This window comes from Tyto alba, unplaced genomic scaffold, assembly GCF_018691265.1.
Source record: "Tyto alba isolate M040663 unplaced genomic scaffold, T.alba_DEE_v4.0 Super-Scaffold_13, whole genome shotgun sequence".
Classification (NCBI taxonomy): Eukaryota; Metazoa; Chordata; class Aves; order Strigiformes; family Tytonidae; genus Tyto; species Tyto alba.
The window spans coordinates 29590001-29612034 of NW_024881275.1; the positions used below are offsets into that span (position 1 = coordinate 29590001).

At 37.4% G+C, this 22034-nt stretch overlaps 1 protein-coding gene across 3 annotated transcripts in view; it reads right to left on the minus strand.

Annotated features, from left to right (window-relative positions):
* PCSK5 (proprotein convertase subtilisin/kexin type 5) overlaps positions 1-22034 on the minus strand; it is a 246574-nt gene that overhangs the window by 211460 nt on the left and 13080 nt on the right. For all 3 annotated transcript variants that reach the window (XM_042787933.1, XM_042787934.1, XM_042787935.1), the window contains exon 2: positions 8456-8560. In XM_042787933.1, coding sequence (XP_042643867.1) covers positions 8456-8560 — 105 coding nt within the window. The remainder of the gene's footprint in view (positions 1-8455; positions 8561-22034) is intronic.

The following is a 22034-nucleotide window of genomic DNA, read 5'->3' on the forward strand; positions in this document are numbered from 1 at the left end:
TGAAATAGTCATCTTATGGGTTTAAATATCCCCCCCACAGATTTACCTAATGTATTTTTGTCATCGTTAAGGCTGATCAAAATCCTTCAGCAGTTCCTGAATTGTGAAAGGAATGTAACACCCTTTTCCTCTTCAGCCTGCAAATAGACTTTCCTTAGTTTTTTTAATGTAGCATTTGCACTTACAAAGTAAAGCTGCACAAGCCTGTTTGATCTGGCTGCATATGCATTGTCTGTCCCTCATTAACGGTCTCACTTTGAATGAGGATGAGCATGGCCAGCTTGAAGGGGGAGAGCCAACCAGGCAGATGTGCCCTTAAGCAAGAAAGCAACAGCCATGTGTTCAGAAATTCTGACAGAGAGGTGCTGAGAAAATATCCCCGAATGGAGAGATTTTAGAAGGCATTTAGATAACTCAAGGTACACAAGATGAACCCAGTGATGACTAATTAAGTTATCTACATAGCATGCTGCACATACCTTTTACACTCTGAGCAAAAGTGGGTGCAACCTCTACTAGTCCCTGCTCAAATCAGTTGCCAGCTGAAGACTCTCATAGCATGCTGCACCCTACTGGAGTGCATACTGCCCAAAGAATTACTCCAACCTTTACCTCCATGGTTGTGATGCTGAAGTGCCTTCTGATGAAGCAATGAATGGACAGAGGTTTTTTTCCTCCTTGTTTTTGTTATTTCATTAATGTACAGTCAACTTTGCAATTATGATACCCTGAAATATGAACAGGTTAGATTTAGGCTTTAAGATACTTAAATATAGTTTTTTGTTGACATTCCACTAGTGACAGTGAAGGGAAAACATGTACAAAACTCTTTTCCTTAATCAGTTCTCAAACTCAGGAAATTCAAGAGGTACATTACATTCTGAATCTTAAGTCTTAAATTGTAAATGTAGCGCTGTGTAATGTTCACTTTCAGAAAAATTTGTTCCCTACGCAGCAAAAGTATCCCCTGAAGGGACTTTTCCTCTCCATCACTCCTAAAGGACATTTCTATGTATTTTTGAAGGTTCCCAAACAAATTTCTGTAACAAGATCTAGACTACAGTCACAAATATTGCCACTGATCATAACCTCTGCTTGACATGTTTACTGGAAAAAGAATATATTTTAACAGCAGAACATACACCATGAAGCAAAAGCCAAGGAGTCCTGTTGTCACGAGCCCCAAATTCACCAAGTGCAGAGACGTCAAAGAACACTATTTCTCAAAAGAAAAATCCTCTGCTTTTAAGCAGCTCTAAGCTAAAATCCAGCTACAATCCAGCTAATTTTTTGAATTCTTTAAGAATTATTATGTTGAAGACACATGTTGCTCTGCAAAATTCATAATGGGTTACTTCCCCCCCACCCCGTGAGGGAGTAAGTCCCTTGCAAAGCCCCAGACCATTGCATATATGTAGGATCTTTTACTTTTTCCTCTCCAAAACCAGAAGGCTCCAAATAGATCAAACTCAAGAGACTGATGAAATCTAACTCATTTTGAATATTCTTGTCGCAGATTTTAGCTATGTCTCTGAGATGGTTGAGTCCTTGCCTGCCTCTTTAGACTCAACCAACACCTTTCTCATTGACCATGAAGTCCAGAGCCCATAATAGCAGCTCTACTGCAATCCCTATAAACTGTTGAGTGATGGAACGGGATATCTGACAGCTGGTCTGACACTAGGCTTCTGTGATGATGGAAAAACTTGATAAAAAGGGTGTGGCACTGAAGTTTTTCATAGCATACTACTGCTCAAAATATTGACCCAACTCTTTGCCATCCTACAGTCTTTCAGTTTCCTTGCCCATCTCATTACCAGATTAAGAAAATAATGATATGAAAATAGCAAGAGAATGTAATTATGATGAATAATATTCTTTAATTCCTCAAACTATTTGCTACACTAACTAGGAAGTGAGCCAGTTAAAACCTCTTGACTAATTTCCAATTCTTGCCCAAAAGTTAACAGTGAGATTGTCATTGCCAAGGAGTGAGTTGGCAACCAGAAAATTGTAATGTCCTGAAATATAATATTTCTTTTTAATTCACAAGCAATTAGCAATAGCAAGGGGACAAAAACCCTTTGAGGCAGGTGCTAAGAACTGGGATAACCATGATGAAATGGAAATGTAAGTGTAGGTAATGAAACACAATAATTTATTTAAAGAAACACTTCTATATTCCCTGACAGTGGACATTTTTCTTTTCTACAATTCTATTACACTGAATTCCTACTGGCCATTTTTCTGCTCTTAGTAGAAAACATCAAAAGGTAATTCCACTAGGAAGCTTCAGGGATTATTTTTAAGTACTTTAAGTACTAGTAGAAAGGTCAGCTATCTCATTAAAATAGTAATAGAATTAGACCTTAACAAAGCTTTTATTCTTCACAAATAAACATCAGTCCCACTAGTGTTACAATTAAATTCATTAAATATTTATACCCATTGCAGGCAAATGAAGATAAATTACCATTATATGACAAAATATCCTGACTGAAGCTCCTGTTACAGCAGCACTGGATTTGGCCAGTATGGTACAAGGGGAAGGCCACGTATATTCACATGATACTGCCTGAACATGCTCTGGATTAAACTTTTCATCTTTAGGTTACGGTCACCCAAGGTTCAGCTTTGAGCTGGTTTTGTATCATCCACAGGCCAAATGCTGTTCCATGTACCGAAAAAGAACACCAAATTTTAGGTTGCTACTCCTCAGAACAATTAGATGTTTCACCCAATCTTCTCAGGTGTTTCAGGTATTGCACTGGTGCAGACAAGGCAGAAACCCACTACAAAATGTGGCTGCAATTCCACTCCATTATTGCTCTACTCACTGGGGTTATCACTACGGTTTTCCTCTATATCTAGATATATTGTGAACTGTAGTCTAGTCTATACTGGGTCACGAATGAAAATAAGTCTGATGCAGCCTCATCACAGTAAAATCATTCTTGTTTCCTGATGAAGCAACACAGAATTCCCAGGCATTTCTGCTGATGGAGAATGTAGTTTAAGCTAGAACTAATATAACATGCACCTTTATAAGCACAGATGTTAGTCACCACTAAACAAACAAAATACCTACCAACTTGTGCGAACTTTACAACAACATGATGAGCAGTTAGAACAACACAAATTACAGCAGGATGTAATGCAGTTCTTTGTCAGTGAATAGCAACTTCATATATCAAAGAGCCCTGAAATAAGATCCAAGCTGTAGGACTATTTGCTCATGTTTACATAAACCTATTTAATACTCTGGAAGCAGGTGCTAAATGGAGATGTTGCTATGCCCTTTCACACACTGTGATTCAGTTCATGTTCTAAATCACCCAGCAACAGGCTCCTTGGAAATAGCAACTCTGATTCTTGACTTTGACTAAGCTAAAGATGGAAAGATTGCTCATGTAAAAGCTTTTTGACACAATTAAATAAAGTGTCCACAGTGGTAAGTATGGAATTACTTAATAACTAACTTAAACCTCCAGTCAAACTCTGAACATGGAAAACAGCATGACAGTTCCTATTATTTTGCAACCAAGTAGAGAGTAGTATTGATTCTTTGTCTTATGAGTGCTTGTACAGATTATGGCTACCCAGGCAGACATCAATAACTCACCTGGTCCCAGACTAACTGTTGTGTTTGTCTCTTTGGCTAACAAAATCTTTTTGTTCACTAATGAGGTTTAACAACTTAACACTTAGCATTGCCAATATGAAACACAACCTTACCCATAACAACATTCTCATCTGAATTTCTCTAAGCTCAGAGTCCAGGATACTGGCTTTTAAAAGCTCAGGGTTTTAGTACTGTAATAACACTCTTCATTCCTGCTGATTTTTGTGCCTTCTACATTAAACCCAAATTGTTCAGAGCTTTACTTTCTCCTTACTCAACCTCATACTGCAATCCTGAAACATTTAAATTAATAAATAATTAGAAAACACAACTGGACAATGATCTTAACACTGAAAAATTTAACCCTTCTCTCTATTTGTAATGAACAGTCTGATCCAGAGTGACTGAAAGAATGTTTCCCAAAGGCACACTAGACAAGTAGCAGCATACTCCTTGCCAAAGCAAGACCATCACCTTGTGGTGAAATCCATCTTTTCCCCTACTCTTTAGACATCTATCTCCCATATCAGCAGGTGTAACTACATAGAAACATGGTAAAACATTTACTTGCAGCTGCTACAATTCTGCTCCCCTCTGCTCTCTCATGAACATCCAAAATGTCCTACCAGTAATAAGGACAGGATTCTGGACTTACTTTCCTATCCTCTGAAGATAGTCCAGATCATCTGGTGTTGTCTCATCAAGGTATGCTTGCCATGCTGCTACCACAAGTTCCATTCAACTTGTTATGGCAAAGGTAAGAATCCCTTCCTCCCTCCACCCCAGTACTAACACATTTTATCACCAGATCATACAGATTTGCTCTGTGTCTGGTTAGGTCAGGCTGGGTAAAATATAAATGTCTGGAATAATGTTTGCCCAGGTATTCTGATCCTGGAGCAGAGGTGACAAAGGCATGACACTTCTGCAAAATCCTGCTCAGGCAGGGTATCTTACTGAAATTAGGTAGCTTTACTTCTTATTTCAGTGGAAGTGAGACTGGAAATATTTCCACTTCTAAAAGATGAGTGAACCTGACCCAACAACCATGAGTTCAAGCCTCAAATACACCTACCTGAAATTAATTTAAATTAAAAAAAGATGAGATGTCATCTTAGTTGAGATTGATAAACAAACACTAGTGCTGTTAAATGTTTTCCCATTAGTAAATGTGATGCTCTACAGGAACATGAATTATTAATTTTACATTTTGAGCACTGCTGTGGGCCATGTCTTTTTCAGATCTCCATTGTGATGCAAAGCACTGGGACCGTATAAGCAAAATGAAACAAACTTAAGTTTGTACATACATAAATTTGAATATATTATCTATTTTAAAGCTGCCTTTTATATACCTTAAGAATTGTGTTCTTCTAGGATTATTGCTTTGACATTTATGCTACTTGATTCTATGGGATAGTTTTCACAATATGAATCACAAATGTCATTATCACAGCCCTTCACTACAAGCTCTTCATCTCAAGTAACAGTTCAGTATAAAAGGACAGCTTTCTCATCTATACTGTCCATCTAACTTCTATGTATTGTCATGAGTAATATTATTGTCAACACTGACATTTAATTGAAACTACAATCTCTTCAGTGATAGAAAAGCTATATCTGATTTTCCTTATGCTTTGTATTGAAGTAATGTCTGACTTACAGACTGAGGTTGCAATCATTCTTTGCAATTTTTTCCACTTTGTGACTTCATTTCACCACTGCAGCAAACCCAGAGGTGCACCACAGCTCTGTATTCCCACCCCTGGAAGTGCTGTAATAGTCTGATTTCAATAGAGGGCCTACCAGCAAGGAAGTCAATGATTTAATAGTTGAATTATAGCTTCATGATTCATTTCAGCTGTGGACTGATTCTGTCCATCTTCCTACTTCCTTTTCACTCCTGCTCCTACTGTGAGCAAACTCTACGGAGTTAAAAAAGGCTCTCAATTCATGGTTTGCTACTTTCGTTGACCCCTGCCAAAGGCCAACCACAAGCAGCACATCAGCTGGAGAGGCTGGAAACCCCTCTAATAGATTTCATTCAGCACTTAGCTTTGATGCATAGTACTAATCTCTGCTTTGAATCCACAAACTTCTTTCACTTCTTTGTTTTTCTATCAACACATCAGACATTCTATGTAACTATGCACAGGCCTAGAAAAGATGCTGTGGATAAAGCTATATTTCAAAATTTTATACATGACAATCTATGTTAGGGACATTAAAGCCTCATTTGGGCATATCTTCCTAAAACTACTTAATACATTTAATTTCTAAATTACAACATGTAGCATTGCTGGGCAAGGACGTGGATGATAATGGGCAAAATTGTGTTACACTGCATATCCTTTATCTTTTCATCTAAATACAGAGTGATGGTTAATGCTGAGAAAATCATCAAAATGTGTAATCCACACATCTTCAGTTTATGTTCCTTGTTGGATCTATTAATATTATTTATAATGGTGTCAAGAGACTTTTTCAGAAGAAAAAAATCAAGCCAAATATCCTAAAAGCAATTCATTAATTGAATAGCAAGATTTTATATTACCTATTTATTTTTCCCTGTGCATTCACATGCTGAAATCAAACATTATCCATACAAGTAGTTTAGAAATACCAGATTTCATAATGGTTCTTCCACTATATGCAGATTATTTGCATAATGAATTACCACTCAATAATCATTCCATCATTTAAAATTTCGTAAATGAGCAAACTAGTGATCCACATCTGAAGCAAGAACAGATCAAGTTAATTGTGTGCGCATGTTATACAGAGAGGATTTTAAGCATTAAGTAAACTACTATTAAATGATTTGGAAAGCAAACAAATCTCAATGTTCCTTTGTTCACAAATACACGACATCTAATCTGCTGCAAATATTGGCATTAGATATAGTCACACTCATAAATATAATAGCATATAGTACTGGTCCTTTAAAATTCCCACAGCTGTGCAATGTGCCTTATTTAAGATTAAACCTTTTGTTTTTAAAAGGTCTATCTTATATAATACAATCAAGTTTCCAGTCTACTTCAATAATCATTAAATGTTATACACGCTGAGGACAAACTGACCTTTATTCTACAAATACATGTCCATTTATTGACATGTGTACAGCCACAGAAGAATTCCCAAGCCCAGGTTCAGTGGAGTAGTCACAAAGTCAATGAAAAAAACTTTTTCCAGATCTAGGTATCAGACCATCAGCTTCTCTTTGGGTACAGAATCATTACAGGGTTCAGCATCTTGCACAACCCTCATTAGAGCTTCTTAATATTAAAGTGATGTTTAACAATGATTCAGAAATTCAGAAATTCTGTACCAGCAGCAGCACAGACTGGGGACAAGACCTAAATGGCGCAAGATGGAAAGCACTGGAAAATAAATGATGGCTCTGATCTTCTGCTGTGCTCTGCCTTAGAGTATCTCAAGATTCTGGACACAGTGGTCTGGGCTGGCTGCCCAGAAGGGGTATCTGGAAGCTGGCTATAACACCAAAGTTTATGGTGGTATGTGCATGTGAAATTGTACATTTGTGTGTAAATCACTGCACCTCTGAACACGGGAAAGAGTGTCGACTGATGCAGATGTGAACGCTTTCCCTTCCTTTTGCAGTATCACCTACTCTAAGCGTGGTGCTTGTTGTGTGAATGGTGAGTCTCAGCACTCATAGGAACAGAGATTTGGGCCCCGATCATTTTCATATTAATCCCTAAAATAGGCTGCTCAGCAGAACTGCTGATGTTCTTAAAGGGTTAAGCAGTTCAGCCCTATCAACACAGGGATGAACATGATTTGTGTGCACTTGCCTAGTTTTGTCCCATTCTCAAGGGGAACTTCAGCCCTAAATATGTCTTTCCAGGCTGCAGAAGTATTCCTATATGATGCTCAGCTTGTACACTGTACATCTACAGTATTAAAAGTGTCTTTTACAGATAACTTTTACTTTTCATAAATTATTTGTTAAGTAGATCTTGACAAATCCTTCCCAGACAACAGTCATCACCCAAGGACTTAAAAAACCTTGACTCTATTATTACCACTGAAAACCACCAGGGACTTGGGGGTTTGCCGGCGAGAGTGCGTTGCATGAGCAGCATAAAAAAGCTAATGAAATCTTCTCCAAACATCCTTTCCAAAAGAAAACAAGAAGAGATCCAATTCTGCAAACAGTGATGAAGCTACTAACCACTGAAATTAAATGATTAAAACAAAAGTATGTCTTAGGTATAGATACAAGATGATATTATACTTCACTATAAATCAGTAATTAAATTATGTTGACAGTTACCTACCATAGTATATACTCCAAAGATATGACACCATTTTTCAAACAGATCTTAAAATTAATATCAGTATGAACTACCAAAAGGACCACAGAAAAGAGCATTCTTATTTTAATCCCTCATACACCAAGTCCAGAAAAAGACCAGAAAAAAGCAAGAGAAACTCTCCTCTGAACATCGTACCATCCCACATTGGTCATATTCATTCTGAAAACTGGTTGATTTACAGGAGGAAATCTGCAGACATGAACGTTACACATGTGGTTTTGCAGAGAAGCACAGCACAGTGATTAGTACCTTAACAAAATTCCTGTACTACCCCATGAATAATGTTGGACCTTATGTTCCAAGAATAGCACAGACTTAATAGCATGGTATTGTCTTCTCTTTGTTTTAATGAGAAGCGGAACCTTAGTGAACAGATAGTGTGTCAGTTCTTGTAATGCTATATGCCATTCAGGTGAATGTCCTCTCGTATGATATTTCATATAAAAAATGCAAAGGCTTTTGCTTCAGGCACATACATGGATTTTCTTACCTTTGGTTCCATTGAAATGAAGCTGTGGGTACCTCTACTTGAGAGAACTGACCTTTTAATTGTTTTACTATGGTAAAAGTGGTAGTAATCCTTCAGCGTTCCAATCTGTAAGGGGAGAGAAAAAAGAAAGAGAGGAAGATTTAATTTATGAAAACCAGTTTTCTGTTTTTCATTTCTAAAAGTCTATAAATTATGCAATTTCCTGCGTGCTGAAATGTTACTTGAACCCAGTGATCATCTTTCAAAAGAAGGACATATGATATGAAATGGATGGAGTGTCCTTGAGGCAGTAACTGCATAACCAAAGATTATAATTGAGCTGCTTAGTCTGGCTGTATCTACCTTTTTAATGTTTAATTTATATGCAGTACTTTAAGTAATTCTATAGCGATCCATATCCAAACTGTCTTCAAATGGCAAGTATAAAAATCATCAAATGGCTATATGGTTATTAAAAAGCATTCCATCTAGTTTGCTTAAGGAAATGTACTGTAAAATGCACTAGATTCAGTTATTCATACAGTTAAATTATAAAAAGGACATTCACAACATCAGACTATACAACAGGAATAGGCTTCTCTTTCTGACAAATGTGGGCAAGAAGGAAGTAGAAGAAAGATGCAAATGGTAACTTCATAGGATAATGACTAGTTCAAAGCACAAAATCAATTAATACAAAATTGCAAATTTCAGAATGGTACAGTAAAAGTACTTCTTATTCATCCCATCAGTACCCAGTAGCAATGTAAATATTAAACTAAGACAGCCTTTACAATTTGACAAAGAAATTTTCCTTTCCAGTCATTAATATCTAAACATTCATAACTTGAAACTTTGGTTTCATGTACCTCTAAACAAACATTCAGCCTCCTCGTCTTTAGGGAGAATGTGTCTCCAAACTCATTTGGAATTTGACCTTCTACTACACTGCAAATTTTGTAAGATGCTTAATAATTTAGTTAAAAGTTCCTTAATGATGAACAAAAAGGACAACTGAACCCACTGTCACTTCAAGTTGGAACTCAAAGTAACATCAGAAAATAGTCTTGGTTTTGCAAATAAATCTGAATGAAATCACCAGAGAGGATGGAGCAGCACTCAAAACCTGCAATTTTTTTAAAGAAACCCCCTGTGTTCTGAATTTGCATCTATAAGAATATACGTGTAAGAAACTTGAGAGTTCAACAGTAAAAGTTCAAACAGAACTGCAAATAAGCCACTGAAAAACTCTAATAATATGCTTTCAGAGTATTAGAAAATAAAAATATTGAGAAAATATCCAAGTAGACTAAAAAGAAATATTGGTAGAAAATTATTATTCTCAAGGAGCACTTCAGTATTTTACCTTAAAATTTAAAGATGTAAACATCACAGGGGAATGAGGGAGAACCTTTTTGGAGGTGAAAAAATAAAAATTTAAATGAATTCACCTAATGGGGAAAACTGCAACAGGGTCTAAGATATTAAACCCAGTCTGTTCAGTTTGTCCATTGATTCATTCATTCATTGCAGGAAGAATGACTTATGTTCAGTTTAAATCAGACATTCAGTTAACATTCAGTTAAACTGAGTTAGTTTATCATAAATTAAATAGCAGTTGGTTTGTCTAAGCCTAAGTAAAGTATGTTAGCACTGTGATACTAATTTTCATGCTGCCTTCTCTTTGAAACGCAATTCCAGCTGAAGTGGTGCAACTGCAGCATGGGTGAGCCTGGTCTCACATCTCTGTATGCATGCCCATGAATACACCCTCCGTAAACATATATGGGGAAGTCTTGTGGATGCCTCAAAGAGCTGCAGGAGCCTGGGCCTTCTGGGGAGGTCCCTGCAGACTGGAAGCGAGCCAATGTTATTACAGTCTACAAAAAGGGTAAGAGGGAAGACCCAGAAAACTACAGACCTCTTAGTCTAACCTCAATTCCTGGAAAAATTACGAAGATTGTACTGGGTGATACTATGAGGCATTTAAATGAAATACAGTCATCAGGCACAGTCAACATGGGTTCACAAAGGAAGAGTCCTATTTAACTAATGTGATATCCTTCTATGATAAAGTCACCTGCCTAGTGGGTGAAGGGAAGGAGGTGGATGTAGTTTTTCTGGATTTTAGTAAGTCTTTTGGCACTGTCCCTCACAGCATCCTTCTGGACAAGTTCTCCAAGTGTGGGATGAGCAGTTGCACTGTGTGCTGGGTGAAGAACGGTCTGAAGGGCAGAACTGAAAGTGTTGTAGTGAATGTGGCTACATCTGGCTCTTGGTCAGTCACCAGTGGTGTTCCTCAGTGCTCAATTCTAGGGCCAGTTCTGTTCAATATATTCATCAATGATTTGGAGGCAGGAGTTGAATGCACAATTAGTAAGTTTCCTGATGATACCAAACTGGGAGGTGCTGTCTCTTGAGGGACAAGAGGCCTTGAAGAGGGAGCTAGATAGAATGGAGCACTGGGCTATAACTAATGGCATGAAATTTAACAAGTTGAAATGCTGGATTCTGCACCTAGGACAAAGTAACGTTGGGCACAAGTATAAACTGGGAGAGGAGTGGCTGGAGAGCAGCCCTGCAGAAAGGGATCTGGGTGTGCTGGTTGACATTTAGCTCAACATGAGCCATCAGCATGTGCCCTGGCAGCCCAGAGGGCAAACCCCATCCTGGGGTGCATCAAACACAGCGTAACCAGCCAGTCACAAGAGGTGATTATCCCACTGGATTCAGCTTTGGTGCAGCCTCAGCTTGGGTTCTGCATGCAGATCCCAGCCCCACAACTTAAGAAGGATGTGAAGGTCCTTGCATACATCCAGAGGAGAGAAACAAAGCTGGTGGAAGGGCCGGAAGGCATGTCCTATGTGGAGTGGCTGAGGCCTCTCGGCTTGTCTAGTTTGGAGAAAAGGAGGCTGAGGGGTGACCTCATTGCTCTCTACAGTTTCCTGAGTAGGGGAAGTGGAGAGGGAGGTGCTCATCTCTTCTCCCTGGGATCCAGCAACAGGACGCATGGGAATGGCTCAGACCTGTGCCACAGGAGGTTTAGACTAGACATTAGGAACCATTTCTTTACCAAGAGGGCAGTCAAACAGTGGAGCAGGTTTTCTGGAGAGGTAGTAGATACCCCATTCCTGTCAGTGTTTAAGGGGCATTTGGACAATGCCCTCAATAACAGGCTTTAGCTTTTGGTCAGCCCTGAATTGGTCACGCAGTTAGACTAGGTGATTGTTGTAGATCCCTTCCAACTGGAACTATTCTGTTCTATTCTATTCTATTGCATCACTTTTGACTAGATTAACTAGAGTTTTTTCTGAGTTTAACAGCCTGTAACACACTGAATGTCCCTTAGCATCAGGCTACTGTTGCTCTCTTTTTTAATTACTATTATTATTATTTGTACCAACCACTGAAATTTGGTGCCAGGGTTAGCACCAGTGCAGGTAATGGCATGCTTCCCTGAGACAAAGGGGTGTAATCAGTCACTTTCTGGACATTGTGTGGACTCATGAGTAGCCTCAAACAGAGTTGAAGTACTAACTACTGGGAAGTGATGATACTCTTGCTCCTGAAGTCCTCAGAGACCAATAAAATGCATATTCTCCATACCAGGCTACTCTATAAAGGTTACAGACCCTTTATAGACCTTGCTGCCTTCAGAGTGAATTAGAAACCTACTGCTCTGTGTGTGTGTCTACACAAGCACACACATTACTGAAAAGACACAGCTCAAGCAGGTAACTGTATTTTACCACTGCACAGAACTGCATAAATAGAAAGGTCATATTTTAGGGGAAATAAACATCTGTCCTGTTTTGTGCTACACAGATCATAATATCATCCAGTTCTCTGTGTCTTGTCTTGCACTAGTTTGACAATTTTATTTATTTAATTATTTATTTACTAAAGAAAAACTCTAGCTGACCCCTTTGAGGGCATCCAAAACAGCGAATTTAGGAGAAGACCAAATTGCACTCCTGGAGGTCCTATAGTTTGGCAGTACTAGCCACCCACAGAAGAGACTGGAGGGATCAGCATGCTCTACCTTCCAGTGAAAGGGGAACAGCCTGAGGCTTTGTAATGCTTGACAGCTGTACTCCCTCTGAGACCTTGGCTGAGGAGAGAGAATTAAGCCTTTAAATTAAGTGTGGCAATTGTAATGTCACATCTTCCAGGCACTATCAGCTTTCAGATAATAACAATTATTAATAATAATTAATTAAACTGGTGAGATATACAGCTTTAGTTCAAAACTGACAATGAAATAAAAGGATCCCAAATCTTTTAAAGGGAATTTAATTCATATTCACTAACTGCCAGTGCCTCTCACAGTAAGGTAACACCAGTGTTATTAAAAATTTTATTGCCCTCTTTTCCCTTAATGGGAATTTACTTAGACCTTCCAAATCCTTGGACCACTTGGAGAACAGTTAAACCATAGAAATATAGCACAATAAAACTTATCATTATGGATACTCTTGTTAAATTGTTTTTTATACTTTTAACTACCAGGCCTTAGAGACACTCTCAGAGGAAAAGCAATGCAAAGACAGAAACACCAGACTGTAGAGCTAACTACCTTAGAGACTGAAGGCAATTTAACTATTTTATCCTTGGGAAATCTTTGTAATATCTTTTTTGACCTGGAGGACTTGATTTCTTTAAAAAGAAATAGAGAAACATTCCCAAGGAATTGCCTGACCAAAAGCAAGGAGAATGGATGGTGGGGGCAGGGGAGACTTACTCTCTTTCGAAGTAATCTTCATCACTGAACATTTTAAATAGATACATACATACATTTTAATAGTACCATAATATGTATATTGAGGATTAAATAATTCCTGGAAGTAATTCTACAGTATCACAGTGGAATCACAAAAAACCAAAGCATCTGCATATTTACATTAATTTTATATTCTTTGTCTTATTTTCTATTTCAAGTTGAGAAAATGTGTGAATTTTAAAGATAATATGAAACAAGAGCCGAACTTTCTAGGCTTGTTCTTGCAAAGTATTTCTTTCATATGTTGTTTTATAGTCTACGGCAATATTAAGATAATTTAGGACATAATTATTGAATGAATCAATATAAATCTGCACTGTGTCCTCATAAACTCTGTGAGAAAATACAAATGCTAAAGCTGTCTGTTAAATATATTCTAAATATATATATATGAACACCAAACTGACATATCTGAGTAAGCTCTGAAACTACAACTGAAACTTCCATGCAGCAGAACATAAGCATAGCAATATTTCAAGCTAATGGGAAGGAATCAAAGAGATCCCATCCCAACAGTTTCTTATCTAGCAAACAAACTTTTTTTTTAAGAGAAGAATCATCTAGACACCTGGCTGCAAAGTAAGCTTCTCTCAGTGGGATGAATGGAAAACAATATGCTGTTGAATTGGTGAATAGGTGGATTTATTTTAAAGGTCCCTGTTTTTCCAGTCTTTAATGATTTTGGTCCTAAATGGATTGGGAAAGCAAGGCAAATCAGGTCCAAATCTGGTTCTGAACTCTATAAAGCGCTAGAAGATCCAAAGAGGCACAGGTCTGCTACCCCTGTACAGACCTGAAACATAAACCATTACGAACAGGTACAGCAATGGATTTCACATGGGGTCGAAGATCTGATCCTTCACTTCTTTCAGAATTGCAACATATTTCCAAAGTGCTAAAGTCTTTGACAGAAGGAAATATCAAGAACAGAGAGATGAAGAAAGTTCATCAGGTTTACTATCATCATCTCATTTTGACAAAATTACTTCATTTCAAACTTTAAAATGTTGCTGCATTACACCAAGTACACTAGAAATTATGTTTCAGGGCAAAAATGAAAATGTTTCAGTTCAAAATTCAGTTCAGAATGTGTTGGTATTACCAGAGCTTTCTTCCCTGTGTTAAATGTCAATGAAGCCAACCTAGCATCACAAAGCATTCTGACAGAACCAAATGTTGACACAGGTTACAGTACTGCTTCTGCTGCTTTGATGCACATCACTGTAACAAACATGAAGGAGGTGAGCCCATAGCCCTTAATTCTGATCCCTGTAGGCCCCTCGTTATCCACAGGTGAAGACAGGTCCATTGCTATTACAGAAAACTGCCACTCATTCTTGCCTCCCTCCAGACGTAGGAAATACTGAACATCTTTAAACCAGGGTCCTGATCTCAGCATTTAGGGGCAAGAAAGCCCTGCAGAGGCTGTTAGTTGTTCACATTAAAGCAGCTGTATCTGGAAAGGACATGTTCATCCAAAACCTGGAACCTGAACGTGACTTGTATTCCAAGCAGCAAAACTGTGTACTGAAGGTTTTTTTGGGGGGTGGAGGTGGGTTTTTTTCCCCATAAGATACTGCAGTAGTGACCACACTTTACTAATCTCCAGCTCTCTTGACCAAAACTCCACTATTGGGTCAGCACTGATAGATCTCCATCATGCTGAGGCTGGAGGAGGAACCACCATGAGGACAGCTGCAGAGCTGCTTCCCCACCTGACCTACAGAGCTGAGTTGAGGGCACTTTCTCTCCCAAATACACCCTCTAATCAAAAGCCTTTTTATTGATTTTTTTTTTCTTTTTGTCATCAGAATGGGAAATTTCACCTGCTATGTATCACTCACAAGAAATAACAGCAAGGTTTGCCCACATGTGGCACACTGAAGTGAAGTCAACGACTGGACCACTTTCAGTTTTGGACAGTTTGGGGCTCTCACAAAAATCAGTATATGAAATATTTAGGAGAGAGAAGAGCAAGCCCTCCAGACTTTACTCGGTCTAAAACCTAAAGTTCCAACCCTTAAGAAGAGGCCTCTATCCAAATATTTAAGTTCTCTGCTGGTTCCCTGTTGGGCTGATATCCTACACTACGCTGCATGAGTTATATTAGCTTCTTGGATTACTATAGGCAGATAACATTAAAAAAAATAAAGCCAAAACCACCACCACTACTGAAAACTATGGTCTGGTCTTGAGCTGCAGCAGCAAGGTAATACTGCTCAGATGACTAGAGGATGGAAATAATAATGTTTAGTCTCTGTTTTACAGAGACTCTGAGCCTGTACATTACAGGAGTATCCACCAGGTGGGGGGAAAAAAGTGCACTTTTAATGTGCCCAAATTTAGTTAACTAAAAGAATTCAAAGCAACAGCAGATCCATGGTGAGACATGTATGAACACAGATTGTCACCTCAGATGCAACCCAGACTACTCTGAAAGCTTGAATTCCACCTATGCTCAAATGCCCAAGTAACTCAGTTCTCAGCTATTTTAAGCCCAATTAGCTAAACAGAAATTCAACAGCCTAAATTGTGAAAACATCTCTGTATGTGCTCAAGGTAGGAACAACCTAACTTGCCAGTTCATCCTTGCTTGTCTCACATTCCTTTTTCTTCAGGTTTGTTTTAACAGGAACTGATAGGTCTGCAGAGCATGGCTGTTCCTGACCAGTGACACTCTGAACAAGTTTGGCTTGTTCTTAAATGCATCCCTCCTTCTTGAAACATTTTTTGAGTCTCCTAGATGGAAAATAATCTATACTGTAATCAAGAGTTCTTGCTCAGTTTGTTAACTCTTTGGTGTGGAGGACAGGACCGTTCAACTGGAAAAAGAAGATTCCCTTCTGAACCATCTGCATATGAAAAATAAACAAAACCCCCAAACAGGCAGATAAATTAAACCACATGGCTATCACAGCAGAGACATGACAATTTTCATAGACCAGATTCTATCTCTTCACATGGTAGGAACATGCTAACACATTACCACATTACCCTTGACATTCCCTCTCCTTCTGCTTAAATGGGGAGAAAAATGTATCACCTTACTGAATTAATATATGCCACTCTGTACTTCTTTTGTACTTTTCCTTTGTGTTTCAGCTATTTGAATGGAGAAATTTTGTCTGGGCACTTACCTTTAGCTAGGAACTTAGAGTTTGGATTTTTCAACAATTGATGTCAAAAATGAGTAACAAAGCCACTAAAATAAAGTAACTGCATTATGTTCTTTCAGATGATGTCACTGCTGTTGCTTCCATGTTGCTGTATTTGGCTTTAAAAATAAAGTAGCACATTAACATTTTCACTGGAAAAATAAACAAGCTTTCTAGTTTTTTAACTTTCATGTGCTTTTGTTAGTAGGACAAAAAGTAACAATATCCTGAGGTCAATTATAATTATTAATATCAATCTAACTGGTATCGAGGCTGAGATATTTTGTTAAGAAGCTTTAAAATTCTCAGAAAATACTATTGTAGCTAAACTAAGTAAAAAAAAATTAAGATTAAAAAGAACGCTTCAACTTGCAGTAGAGATTCTTCACATGAGTTGGTATATTTAATTCTGGATTACCTCTATAAAAATACTTTATCTAACAGGTCTTCTCTTCAAGGCTTTATAGTGTGTTCCGGAATATGATCTAAATAAATTTAGTGTCTCAATTCTAAATTCCTAGTTAGTTTTGTTGTAAAATATTTTTAGAATTCTAAAAATTCTACTTCTCTAAATAGAGAAATGTTCTATTCTAAATATTTTATAAAATATACTTAGCAATAGAAAACAAATTGAGATTCCTCTGAGACAGATAATTGGCCTGTAACTTTTACAAAGTTCAGGTAAATTGGAAAAAGCTTTCTAGATCATACCTTCTGCATACAGGTTACTTTGTACAGTTGTATCTTAAAACAAATATTGCCAAATGAAAGTCTGCTTTTTGAGATTCCAGTATTTTAGTTCTTCCTTGGTAACTTTATTTAACATGTTGAATTACTTGGGAAAAAAAAAGAGAAAAAAACTAACAACCAAAGAGTCACATCAAATGTTTTGTTTCATCAAAAAAATAAGTGTTCTGTCACGTAACACAACTAGGTTTTAGAACAACTATCTTTGCAAGAATTGGAAAGCATTAAGCCATAAAAGAGGTCACAGGTCTCAGGAGGTAATACGAATTTAGATATTAGACATAAATTAGAATTGTATCATAGCTTTATTCTAATACATGCTAAATCACACTAAAATTAATTTAATCTACCCTACTATACAGGATGAACAAGCCTTCCAAAGAGGATTGTGGCATCTTTTTTGGATTATATATTAATATAAAACCTGTGGATATTGGAGTATAGATCTTTCTGTCTTATTGAGTTCTGAAAGGAAGGAGAGGTTAGCTGATTTTCTTTATAATAAAAATACACTTTGATCATATTTAATGACAAATAATGCTACTTCTAAAAGTGCCAGAAAAAAGAATACTCAAGCCACATCATAAAAAAGAGAGATCACAAAGACACCCATCAGGTAAATGAAGCCAACAAAAAGCTTCCTGAATAAAGACCAGGTGAAAATGATGTTTGAGTCTTACACGGTCCAGAAGGGAAGAGAATTGTGCCTCATATGCCACAGGTCACAAGAGACCACAGTAAATACATATTCCTTTCAAAAATTGTGACAAAAGCAGAGCCTGAGCCTGGCCCCTACCTTCCTCTGTTGCCGCTCAGAGAATAAAGACATGCATTAATCTTTATGGGAGGAAAAGAGCTGGCAGCGCTCCTTGAATCTGAACTGTGCTGTGCATGGGTACCCTCTGAACACTTGCTGTGTGGTACCACTTGCCTAGAGACGTACAAATACGCCCTCAGTGAAGTTAAGAATGAACGAAATGTGAGAAGTGAAAGATAGCTCGACACCAAGTAGTTGATTGTTTAAATTGAAATAAATTTCCCTATAGTACTTGCAATCTTTCTTTTAAAGTAGTAAGGAAGAGTTTCATCCACCTCCTCTTTAGGACTGATAAACGGGTTGTGACTGTTAGAACAATGTTCAAAAAAGTAGCTAAAAATTAATGAACACAGAGTCCTTAATTACTGGGTTGGGGAGGGGGCAGAAGGTTTTTGTATGAAGTGTGTGTTTGGTCTTCAAACAGATACATCAGCCCAAAAGAGTTGGCAGGAGATGGCAACGGAAGCCATTTCCACATCTGTCATGTGAAATGTTACAATTCAAGTACAATGATGAGCATTTATAATTGCAACCCCAGTGTCACTGCGAGCTTCGCCTAAGGAGGTGCCACAGCATTTGGCAAGTTCATGTCCCTATCAAATAATCAACGCAAGGTTGCTCAGCAACCTGTGACCATAGGTTTGCAGTTCCAGGGCAACATTACACATTTCATGAAAATTCTCAAAAGGAAATCAATTACTGCCTTCATTCCCATTAATCTTTTCTATTGTTTCTTTTCAATACAGAAAGCAGTGCAATGTAAACTGGTAGTTCATGCCCCTTTTTGTGAAGCCCAATGAGTCACCACCTTATTTCTGCAAGTAAAAATGAGTGCAACAAAGTATTTATTTTCTGCTGTATGAACAAACTTAACCTCTGTAATATTTCAAGTGACTTCAACACAGTCATTGTGCATTGCAAGTTCAAGCCATAACAAACACTGTTTGTATCTGCAAAGAAGCTGTTAGGCAATATGGTAATGTTTGTTTCAGTAAACAGCCCCCATAATGAAGCCATCGAATAAGAAACAAATACAGTTAACATTTTGAGGGGTCAACTAAATTGCCACTGCTTTCTGAAATATTTTTTTTCCCCTTTCCTAACTCGCTACTCTGTAATATAAAGTATCTAAATGATATACTGCATTGCCTGAAATGAGCTTTGTCACTATTTTATTGACTTCCAATCCTATTTCATGTTGTATCACTGAACAAATGTAAAACAGTGATAGAACAAGTATGGATACTCATGCAGTATCATGAATGTTTATTTAAGCAGCAAGCAGAACTGCCATATTCCATACATTATTTGCTACTCCAGACTCTAAGGATTATTGTTTCTTCATAATCTGTACTCTCTGATATCCAATTATAATAAAGCATATGAATGAGGCTTGACAAAGTTCTGACACCTCTACCCCAATCATGAAAACAGTATAATAAAGGGTAGTTAAGAAATAGGTTTTATTTTTTAACAAACTACATCAAGAGAAGTTTCACAGAAAAGAATGTTCATATTCATTTCACTTTAAATCTCGATCATGAAATATTTAATAACCATCGTCCATGTCCTGAAACTTGTAAACATCTACCCAGTCCCAGCGGGATCAAGTCTCTTCTCATTTACAAAACCATAAATCAGAAAAAAAAACTCTGCTGAAGCTAATGGAATTTAAGAGGCATAAATCAAGGGCAACCAAATCTAATGGGGTTGCTTGTATGACTAAAAGGTTTAAGAACTGGGCACCAAGTTAGATATACTGTTATATCTCTATCCAATTATTTAAACATGAATATAAAACTCTTAAGCACATTAATAGCAAGAGTTTATAACATTCAAAATGACTAATGCAGTGGCCTACAGTAGTCATACTGTTTCCAGTGAACATTTATATTGCCAGCAATAAACCTTTTCACGCTGTACTTTGTCTTACAAATCTGAATTCAGCTCTTATTGGTCATAGTAAATACAATGTTCTCATTTAACTGACTTTCTCATGAGACTTGATTTAAGCAATTTCCTCCTCTATCACCAATATAATTTACTGAAGAGTAATAAAGAAGTGACTCATGGGAATATCTAGGACTGTGTTAAGTTCATCTATGCAGTGTGTGTAGGCACTAAATCCAACGCTCTTTTACAGTGAACTTGGATGATATGTCCTCAACTTTGTACCATACCAAAGTCTGATGATCTTTCACTGTGTACAATATGCTTAACTGAATACAGAGAAGTATGCAACCTGTTCAGAAGCAGGCACGATGCTGATACATTCACCTATTTTATCTGGTTAATGGTAGAGCTGTACAAAAGTTTATACTTCTTTTTGTAAAAGTAAGGTTTGCCAGTATCTTTTATTTATATAAGCAGTCTCTACATCCACATGTAATTTCACGGATTTTGATAAGACAACTTGAGCAACACCTATTCATATGAGTAACAGTTTCTGGAGAGGATCTTAGTTTCCTAAGGTTAATAGTATGCAAACAAAAAATTCTCCCTTTGACAGGATTTAAATATACACATAAAGAAAAAGCAACTAGGTACGGAAACAAGACCAAAAAATAATCTCCAAAACAATTGTATTATGTAGCATTCAAACCGAATAAGAAAGAAAACTTCACCATCATAACTAATATTTAGTGAGGATTTAAAAAAATATTACACCACATGAAGAGACTGTTAATTCTAGCACAGTTATGTAATATTCCACTTAAAGAAGCTCTTTGCAGTCACAATAACAACAATAAAAAGTGATGTATTAATTCTGATATACGCAGGTCTCTCCTGATGTACCAACTTCCACAAAGCCAGATGAGTGATTAAGGTTCAATTTAGCTTTCACTGGAATCAGTGGGATCTTCCACTGTATTTAATGGGAGCTGCAATAACCACTTAATAAAGAAACATTGAATTTTTTTCTTTAATCCAGACCTCACAGGCCAACATTTTAGATTACATTAGCATCCAAATGTCTAGGTTCATCTACCAGCTTCTAAATTGCTTCCGACTACAGAGAAGAGTTACGGATAACTGATATCCAATTCATGTTGAAACATCTAAGTTTACTAAAACCAATGAAAAACAGGTCATAGCTTTCATACACTGTCCATTTCACACATTTAAAGAACAGTCCTTGGTGGCCCTCTTGTTTGAAGAGCAGAATCTTACAACCTAAGGGCTGAGTGAATGCTTAGCTGAAAGTAGATTTTCTCAAAGAAAAAAGTTTCTACTGTATATCTGTTTAATATGTTGGTATTAAATATAATACCAAAATAATGAAGTAGGGAAAAGCCAGTCAGTTAGAATGGCAGCAATGAATTGGATAAAACCATGTATTCTTCTTTATAAATGGATTTGCATTTCCACTTTGAAACATTTGTTTTCATGTCAGATGAGTCCTTGAAGATCAGAAACATCAGGAAATCAACATAGATTCCAGCCACTACTAGAATTTCTCACTGTGCAATTAAGCGTGTCAGATTAGTATTTTTTAGTAACCAGGCAAGAAATGGAAATTAGTCAAATTTTGCAAGATGGAATGGTATTTATCTACAAGAAAGCTTCTAAAGGAGCAGTCTGTTGCAATGGTAGAACCATTTATTGATAAGACTCGCACTGTCAACACAGTCCAGAGCCCCTTTAGGTCACAAGATAGCTAACTGTTTTAGAAAGCAAGGCTCAACAACCCTGTTTAATTCCAGTTACCAGTCTTCCCAGGTGATATGTCAATTGGCCATGACCATCATGCACTGGATGAAGAATTACCAGGAGTCATCTATTCACTGACAATGGATATTTAAACTTCTCTGAGCTCAAGCAAAGGCATCGCTTGATCAGACAGGCAGAAAAGAGTAATGACAGTAATGCAGAGATGGGCATGTGTCAAGAGTGCCAAGGAAATACCAAATATTGACATACATGTCCTCTCTGAATAGGTGTAAATAAAATCCTACTAAATGTTGTGCTTTTGAATGAAGAAAGGTGAATGATTTGGCTTATAATGGATCAAAAGGGAATATTTCAAGATGAAAACTGAAAACAGTATCATAGCTAATACTGTCATGCTAGTTAGGGCCGGAGCTCTTCTGTGGCAGTGAT